The sequence below is a fragment of the Gymnoscopelus microlampas genome (assembly GCF_963454915.1).
Source record: "Gymnoscopelus microlampas genome assembly, chromosome: 22".
Taxonomy (NCBI): domain Eukaryota; kingdom Metazoa; phylum Chordata; class Actinopteri; order Myctophiformes; family Myctophidae; genus Gymnoscopelus; species Gymnoscopelus microlampas.
Window position 1 is genome coordinate 39,029,579 of NC_139959.1, and position 9,877 is coordinate 39,039,455.

General features: G+C 38.9%; 1 protein-coding gene across 1 annotated transcript; it reads left to right on the forward strand.

Annotated features, from left to right (window-relative positions):
- The first annotated feature begins 2,903 nt into the window (after positions 1 to 2,903).
- Positions 2,904 to 9,320, forward strand: otos (otospiralin). The gene is made up of 4 exons (XM_084048084.1): positions 2,904 to 2,976; positions 4,029 to 4,095; positions 6,166 to 6,192; positions 7,402 to 9,320. Exons 2-4 carry the CDS (start codon positions 4,038 to 4,040, stop codon positions 7,587 to 7,589), a joined length of 273 nt encoding a protein of 90 aa, XP_083904210.1. The 5' UTR covers positions 2,904 to 2,976; positions 4,029 to 4,037; the 3' UTR covers positions 7,590 to 9,320.
- The last annotated feature ends 557 nt before the right edge of the window (positions 9,321 to 9,877 follow it).

Below are 9,877 nucleotides of genomic sequence, written 5' to 3' on the forward strand. Positions count from 1 at the left end.
AAGCTCACAATGCGTTGAGTTGCATTGTGAGCTTTTTAAAGTTAAAAAAAGTATTTTATTTTTGGAAGTGTGTTCTAATATTAGTCTATTATAGCTAGATAACATAATTATCCATTGTCTTCATTATAGGACATGTAATGAGTGAATATTATTTTAATTTTAATTTTTATAATTGAAAACTAGCTACATTGAAAGATGAAACCCTAACCCTATCCCAAAATAATATTTTGAAATGTGTTTACATGGATATGAATGCATAGCAAGTCAGCTATGAGGTGGAGGAAAATTATATATTCTTTTTGTATTTTGGGCTGAGTTAAATCATGGGTCAAATTTTACCCGGCAACACGAAAAGTGTAGGCCTATGCAGGTTTCTAACACAATGCAATGGCCTCTAAACCAGGGCTCTTCAATGTGTTTCAGGGACCCCTTAGCTGAGAGAGAGAGATGAAGCAGGGACCCCCCCCCCCCACTACATATTAGATTCATCATGTTAAATGTTGTTGTGTTTTCAGACACATTTTTAACCACTTTAAACCCTCAATACTTTGTAAACTTTACCTTTGGCTCTCGGTACTTGGTCTGCTCTTTTTTTCCCTGTACACCAAACCTCTTTGGTCGCAGACGCGTTTGTGATCTTGTAGATCTGCTATGTTGGGCTAATGTTCCCCCCAGAATAGGGATGCGAGGGTTCAAGTGGTTAATGTAAAACAAAAAATTAAATTGGTCCCCAGCAAAATGAGTCAATATAGCGTCACAATCAGTTCTAACATCATTTTTTACTTTGGCCTTTAAAAAATAGCAGATATACAAGCTCATAGCGCGTCACTTCGTGCCGCGCTATGAGCTTGTAGATCTGTTCTTTTTTTTTATCGTTTACATTTTTGCAAATCTTTAAATATATTTATTTTTAAAGCGAACATTTTTAACTCAAATCTTTGCGTCTGGAGGAGGTTGATGGAACAAAATATATTTTGAGATGGGGGTCCACATCCAGCCGTCATTTTGGGGGGTCCTTGACATGAAAAGGTTTGAGCAACACTGCTTTTAAAGCTGTTCCTCCGTCACCACAAATCACCATATCCAGATATAAGAGGGCTGAATAATTTTAGCTAGCGCTGCACGGATAATAAGGAAAACATGATGAAATCAAAAAGACAAATCGTCACCTTATTAAACTAATGGCTTAAGTAATTTTTTCAAGGTTTTCAGGAAAGAAAAAAAAACTGATCCAGAACAAAACTATATGATATTTCTTAATCATTTCACCCAAAATGTTTATAACAAATTATGGCTATTTAAATAGAAATAACGCTGTCTGTCAGTTATGTAACATAAGAGATTGAAATAGGTTTAAATAGGATTAAATCTGACTTAGGCCAAAATAAAAAGCAAAACAAATTACAAAATGGCCTAAATCAGTAAATAATTTGGCTTAAGTCACAAAAACATGTGACTTAGGCCAAACAAAAGGCCTATTTTGTCTTAAGTCACACAAGGGAGTTAGGCCATTATACTAAAAGGGGCGTGAACAGCATGATCCTTTTCAATTAGGAGTTGGGCCATTTTACCAGAGGTGGCCAGTGTCATGAGGACCTGACTTAGGCAAAAATATCATTTCCTCAAAAAATGACTTAGGCCATTAGTTTAATAAGGTGACGAAATGATTTTGTTTCATACAGCATTTTTAAAAGGATATTCTCAGTCTGTGCACAATAACACATTGTAAATCAACACCTAAAAATATATATTTTATTATTTTATACCCACTGAAAAGGTGTGCGCTGTGCACGGATTTTCATGCGTGCGTGCGTGTGTGTGTTTGCGTGTTTTGAGGAGGCCACACAAACAAAATTCAGTCTAGTGTTGCACAACAACACATTATATAACTGTCCTTAGATGGTCCCTATAGGGTGGAAATAAGGAGTATGAAATAAGACAATAGAGATTCTACATATAAACTATAACCCTCATTAAAGTTATTATGAAATAATGCTAGCCAGACTTACTTTACTTACTAACACTTACTTACTTACTTACTAATACTTACTTACTTACTTACTTACTTTCTTACTCACATATTCCACTGGGGTGACATGTGACTTTACAGTAATGTGTAAAATGATTTGTTTCATTGTAAATGATTACCATCAAATACTATAAAACGAGGCTGGATTTAAATCGTATTAATGCACTTTTCTTTTCACTGATGTAAATCATGGGATTCTATGTAAATTAAAGCTTTTTTCAGTGAGTCGACTTTGGCATTTCATTCATTAATATATGATGACTAAAAATGATGCGTAAACTTATATACTGTACACACACACACACACACACACACACACACACACACACACACACACACACACACACACACACACACACACGCACACTCAAACGTTTTTTCAAAATAATTCCATAAAAATAAATCCATTGATTGGGAGAGGGAATACTTTTCAGAAGTAGTGGAAATAGCAGATCTACAAGCTCCAAACACGTCGCGATGTGACGTGTTGTGAGCTTGTAGATCTGCTATTTTCACTAATTTGGCCCTGGGGAGACACTTAAAATGGCTGGCTTTTTTGGGTCTCGAGCTAAAAAGTTTGGGAACCAGTGATATATATAAACCACCTCAGATTCTATATACAGGAATTTGTGCACACACACACACACACACACACACACACACACACACACACACACACACACACACACACACACACACACACACACACACACACACACACACACACAGCGTGCGAGCCAGCGTTGTGCGTTTGTGTGCGTGCGTGCGTGCGTGTGTGTGCGTGAGCCAGCGTTGTGCGTGCGTGCGTGCGTGTGTGTGTGTGTGTGTGTGTGTGTGTGTGTGGTCAGTATGGTGTAGGGTCCTCCAGTCAGCCCCTCACACCACAGAGCCCTCTGGACCTACAGACCTACGGAACATCTCCTCTCTGCATCTGAAAACACAAACAGGTAAATACTAATTAATATATATAAACCAACATCTTAAATACATTATAAAACAACCTATGTCTTCAAAATGATGTTATTCACACAGAATGATATCGGTCATGCGGCTGCCCTGCATTTACCATATATGGTTCATTACAGTTTTCAAAATATTTTAGAATTCATGATTATTCCTCATAATTAAGACGTTTAGACTATACAACCAACATGAAGTAATAAGGATATGTTTTTGCAATTTTGCACAAAATGGTAAACTTATGTGGGAAATTGTTTACTGAAGATTTTGTTAACTGAAGAACTTCCTTCTGTTTCCTTCTACAATGTTTTGCCTTTTTAAATGCTTCTCCCTTAGTAAAATATTGTTTATTTTGTATTTGTTTTGTAAAGAGACTTTGGGTTACTATGAAAAGCATGCTGTACATGATAAGTGTGATGTAATATTATTTGTGTGTAAGCAATACTGACGCATATGTGTATATTTGTTTTGCTATAACCACTGTTTTATACTCTGGGCTATTCAAAAATAGCAGATCTACAAGCTCGTAGCGCGGCACCGAGTGCCGTGCTACGAGCTTTTTTTTAACACAAATCCTTCCCTCTGGGGAATTCTACAAATGTCTTCTAAATCCTAACCTAAAATGTTGATATAATATCAGTGGTTCTCAAACTTTTTCATGTCAAGGACCCCCAAAATGATAGTATTTGTCCATGGACCCCCCCCCCCCCCCTTTTTTGGGGGGCTTTTTCTGCCTTTATTGATAGGATAGTAGGCTGACAGGAAATGGGGAGAGAGATGGGGTGGGGGGTGACACACAGAAAAGGTCGTCGGGATCGAACCCGCGACACGCTGCACACAGCAGCCTAAGTCATATGAGCTTGTAGATCTGTTTGGATGGATATGCTATGTGTAAATATGTAGATACGTTGTTTGTTTTTTTTGGTCTCTTTTTTTCCCTTCTTTTTCTCTTCCTTCTATTCTTCCTCACACACATGGACAACACCAGTGACACATGTAAACGCTGTCATGTGACATAAAGATGATTGTGATCTTCTAGGAGATCAAGATGAAGTGGTGTGTCCTGCTCAGTGTGGTCCTCTGTGCCGTGGTCTGTCACCTCAGCGGTGAGTTTATATGAACTTCATTCAAAGTTATAATAACATAGATCAGGGGTCTTCAACGTTTTCAGGCCAAGGACCCCCTAGCTGAGAGAGAGAGATGAAGCAGGGACCCTCACTACTTATTGTATAAAATTCCGTTTTAGATTACACTTTTTTTTGTTTACTTGGTCTGCCCTTTTTACCCTCTACACCTATACCTCTTTGCCAAAAGAGGTATAGCTACACCTATAACTCTCTGCCAAAAATAGCAGATCTACAAGCTCACAACGCCTCGCGCTGCGAGGCGTTGTGAGCTTGTAGATCTGCTATTTTTGGCTAAAGTTCTCCTCAGAAAAAGTGGTTCAAGTGGTTAAGGTAAAAAAAAAAATCGTATCACACAAAGATTTGGCGGACCCCCTGTGGTAACTCTGAGGACCCCCTATGGGTCCCGGGCCCCCTGTTGAAGACCCCTGACATAGATGATCAAGTTGTTTTCAGACTGGAATACTGTATAAAAGCTATTTAGTTTAAATGTATGAAGTCTGACCAGTGATTAGAAATAAAATAAAGCTGAAATAATGGTGGAACGCAGTAATAAATACACATTAAAAGTACTCAAAACAATTAATTTTTTGGGACTTTGTTGCTTTATCTTTCCTGTTTGTGGTTCCTTCAATGTGAAGGCACCTATCCTTTCCCTTTTCCCACAATGATACGTACCATTAACTACATGTGGAGATAGTGTAACATTACATTAAAAATAATAATAAACAAAGTTAAAAAACAAAGTGAAAATAAACACATAAAATGCTTGACTAACTATAGTTAGTGTGGCATCCTTAGGAAGTAATCTGTTTTGGAATGCATGCTGTTGTACAAAGAGCACTCTGTATACTGTGTGTGTGTGTGTGTGTGTGTGTGTGTGTGTGTGTGTGTGTGTGTGTGTGTGTGTGTGTGTGTGTGTGTGTGTGTGTGTGTGTGTGTGTGTGTGTGTGTGTGTGTGTGTGTGTGTGTGTGTGTGTGTGTGTGTCAGTGGTGTAAAGTAACTAAGTACATGTTACATACAACTTTGAGGTGTTTTTACTTTACTGGAGTATTTCTATTTTTCAGTACTTTTACTTCTACTCCACTACATCTCAGAGGCAAATATTGGACTTTTACTCCACTACAATTATTTGAAAACTTTAGTTGCTAGTTACTTTGTAGATTTTGATTATTATTACAAAACAACTTCAGCCCTATATACATTTGGGCTATTTTCAAAAGAGTTTTATACATTTGAAAACTTTGTTAAATGGGACATTCTGCATAATGAGTACTTTCTACTTTTCGTACTTTAAGTACATTTTGATTTCAATACTTGTTGTAGCCTGGCGTTGTCCAGACTGATAACATGGATTCACTCTCACGTTCCTCCCCCGTATCAGTCTGGACTTCGGCCCAATAGGGAGCGAGTATGAGAAATCAGAAAATGACCGGGCCAATCAGTGACTGTGTTTCAACTGCTGTCCGTACGACAGTGAAAAACATCAAAACCATTTTCTGATTCCTCATACTCGCTCCCCATTGGCCGAAGTCCAGACTGATGGGACGGTGGAGGAACGTGAGAGTGGATCCACATTATCAGTCTGGACAATGCCAGGCTACACTTTTAGTACTTTTACTCAAGTAACATTTTGAATTCCGAACTTTCACTTGTAACAGAGTGTCTCTACATTGCAGTATTGATACTTTTACTCAAGTGAAAAATCTGTGTGTGTGTGTGTGTGTGTGTGTGTGGGTGTGGGTGTGGGTGTGGGTGTGTGTGTGTGTGTGTGTGTGTACGTGCCTGTGTACACGTGTGCTCTATAGCAAATAGTCAGTAATAATATTTGAGCAGGAGGAGGCAGGTATGGAGGTAGAAGGAGTCAGTCCACTGGGAGAGAAGCTCAGCTTTCACTTCTACTGACATGAATCCATGTCTTTGTGCTTCTGGAAGCTCCTGGAATGCTACGGAAATACTAAATGTTTCTCTGTCTCTCTCTCTCTCTCTCTCTCTCTCTCTCTCTCTCTCTCTCTCTCTCTCTCTCTCTCTCTCTCTCTCTCTCCACACAGAGGCCAGAGTCATCGTTCCAGAAGGAGGTATATTTAATTTAAACATTTCCCATATTTGGACACCTTCCTATTTTGCAGCCTTAAAGGGGTAGTTCACCCCCAAAATTATGTTTTTCCCCTATGTATTAGTCACCTCATGGAGACTTGAATTCATGGATATAAAAACTAAAACATATCCATGAATTCAAGTCTCCATGAGGTGACTAATACGTAGATAAAATCCTTTTTTTTTGGGTGAACTATCCCTTTAACCTTTGGACTGTAGCCAAATAAAGTAAAGTAAATAAAAACAAAAAGTCTTCAACAATTTTCCCTTGAGATATGGTCGCATGCAGCTATGTCTTCTTATTGTATACTTATAGTTCTTTATAGTGTTGTTAATATCATAATCGTCTCTGTGGGGTGTAAACCATATGTCTAAAACCGTTACTTTTCAGGATTCAATTTAAAAAAATATCAAAAGTAGCAGATATACAAGCTAAACAGGTTTCGAGCTTGTAGATCTGCTACTCTTGATGCTTTTGTGTGCCGCTGTAGTATATGATCAAGTAGGGACGTTAATTTACGGGGGAAAAACACACACAAAAAGTGGCCCGGACGGCTGGCGTAGCGGTCCGGGCTCATTGCAGTCTGACAGCGGGTTCGAGTCCCGAGACCTTTGCTGCGTGTCACTCCCCGTCTCTCTCTCTCCCCATTTCCTGTCTGTATGCTTTATACTATCAATAACGGCCGAAAAAGCCAAAGAAATTATCACCTTTTATCAGACAAAGGCAAAGTAGGCGACATACTGACCTACCCACGATTTATCAGACCATTCATTGGGTGTTATGAAGACATACTGACCTACCCACGATGTATCAGACCATTCATTGGGTGTTATGAATTAAGACATACTGACCTACCAACGGAGATGACTTTTAAAAGTTCAGTTTCGGTTTGGTTTTGGACCATGACGGAGGCGTGCAGTCTCAGGCAAACTGGAGCCACGTGAGGGACCACCGAGCAAGCTAAAGCGAGCGAGTTGCCGTCCCGAATGTTGTGACGTTCGCTTGAGCCTACTCAGCGCTGTTGGAGTTATGTACCGATGGGCACAGAATGGTACATCATGTTGTGGGGACTGCTCTGCCTCTGAGTAGGTCAGTAGCTCCTGATAACACCCAATGAATGGTCTGATAAAACGTGATAACCTCTGTTGTCAGTCTTGTTATATACTGTTGTTCTCTGTGGTGTCTGTAGTCCCGTATGACCAGGCCCCGGCCGTCCCCTACTGGCCTTACTCCACCTCAGACTTCTGGAACTACGTGGAGTACTTCCGCTCCATCGGAGCGTACAACCACATCAACGAGATGGCCCGCGCCTTCTTCGCCCACCAGCACCTCGGGGACACGCTGGGCTACGAGACCAACGAGGGACACGAGCACTGAAGCTGGACGGACGGACAGACAGGACAAGGACCGGCACAGGACCAGGACAAGGACAAGGACAGGACTAGGACAGGAGGGTATAGCTTTAGAGCTTGATAGCAGTGTTGATTTCGTTGACTAAAACTACGACGAATTTTTTTTGTCGACTACCTTTTTTCACTGATGAAAACTAAACAAAAACTCAATAACAACTAAGCTATGACGACTATAAAGCTGAGACTAAATATATTGACAATTTCGTAAACATATAAGAACTAGACTAAAATGTTAGTGAGGGATCTAGTGGAGAGATCCAGTAGAACTGAGACTAGTGGAGAAGAGATCCAGTAGAACTAAGACTAGTGGAAAAGAGATCCAGTAGAACTAAGACTAGTGGAGAAGAGATCCAGTAGAACTAAAAGACAAGTCATTTTATGTTTGGTTGCGCTCGGGTGTTGCGCTCTGAAAATAGCAGATCTACAAGCTCACAAGGCGTTGCGCTGCGACGCGTTGTGAGCTTGTAGATCTGCTATTTTCAGCATGCAACCGAATGTAAAATCAGCCATTATGACGCCATCAAGGCACCACCACAATACATTTTAGTCGACTAAATCAACTGTAGATTTAGTCGACTAAAATGTTATGATATTTAGTCGACTGAAACTAGACAAAAACTAAAACATTTCACATGACTAAAATATGACTAAAACTAAATGGAATTTGATTCAAAAGACTATGACTAAAACTACATATAAATGTTGTGTCAAAATCAACACTGCTTGATAGGGATTAAAAACAAAAAGAAGGATGTAGAAGACTATGTAGGAGAGTGGTAGGAGCTGTAAGGATACAGAAACTTAATCTATCAGTGGTGGAAAAAGTACTAACATTTTTTAGTAAAAGTATCAATACTGCAATATAGAAATACTCTGTTATAAGCAAAATTCCGGGATAAAACATTTTCTTGAGTGAAAGTTCAAAGGTATTGGCATCAAAATGTACTTATAGTACCAAAAGTGAAAGTAGTCATTATGCAGAATGTCCCATTTCAAGTTTTCAAATGTATACACATCATTTGAAAATAGCAGATCTACAAGCTCACAATGCGTTGCGACGCATTGTGAGATTGTAGATCTGCTATTTTCAAATGTCCGAAATGTATATAGGAGCTGAAGTGGTTAAAGTATGTTTTGTAATAATAATCAAAATCTATAAAGTATCTAGTAACTTAAGTTTTCAAATAATTGTTGTGGAGTAAAAGTACTATATTTACCTCTGAGATGTAGTGAAAGTACTGAAAATCGGATGTAGGCCTACTCAAGTAAAGTAAAAAATACCAAAACAATTACTTAAGTACAGTACTTGAGTAAATGTACTTTACACCACTGTAATCTATATATAAAAAGAATAAATTAATACTTAATTGGTTGGAAAAGGACGAGGGAAGAGAAGATACGGAGGAGGATATGACGAATATTTTAAAGAGGGGACATCATGTATCACACCTTTTCTCCTGAATAACCTTTAAATGCTTTTATCAGTTAATGGAAAAACATGATGTTTAAATGTATAAATATGAAAAAGTGTACACAATATGTATGTTTAGACCAACTTTCAATATTCCAATGTACTGTATGTGTAACCAACTGTTTACTCACTTGCTTTAGTTTAGTGACTGATGTGCACGTCTATATGAATATCTCTCTTTAACAGAAGTCTGCAGTCTCAGTGTTACTGTATGTATGTGCAATATTAAATAGAACAAGCTTTATGTCCTTGGTTGTTTTTTTTTGCAATTGCTTGATTCAGGTCCCTCGTTGTTGCCTGCACCACAGAACAGCTCACTGACACACTGACACACTGTCACACTCACACATCTTGAATGTTTGATTGATTGATTGATTGATTGATTGAATACATTATTTAGAAGTTTGCAGAGAACAAGCACATGTAAGTACAGTTTACAATACAAGGTCAGCTAAAATGGATCGCCCAGGAAACCTGCAGAGTCTTGTCTCAAATGTGATCCTCACATACTCAATTCATGGAGACATTGTGTAACTTGGCATGTTTTGAATGAACACATGAACATGTGAACTATAAGTCACTCTGCTATCATTTGAGCCTCTGGCGCCGCCTACTGTCTGATAGAGTTAACTATAAGGAAGATAACGTTTATTTAAGAAAAGATGAAAAAGATGGTTTGGTTCTAAGACCCCCCCAACACCTGTCTCCAGTCAGCACCCCAAAGAAATGAGAGTCAGACAACGGTCTGTCGAAAATGATCAGTCTGTATTGCTGAGCGTGCA

Coding starts and splice junctions, on each gene's coding strand:
- otos (XM_084048084.1), top strand. CDS start 4,038: ATGAAGTGGTGTGTCCTGCTCAGTGTGGTCCTCTGTGCCGTGGTCTGT. Junction 4,096..6,165: donor CGTGGTCTGTCACCTCAGCG/GTGAGTTTATAT, acceptor CTCTCCACACAG/AGGCCAGAGTCATCGTTCCA. Junction 6,193..7,401: donor AGTCATCGTTCCAGAAGGAG/GTATATTTAATT, acceptor TGGTGTCTGTAG/TCCCGTATGACCAGGCCCCG.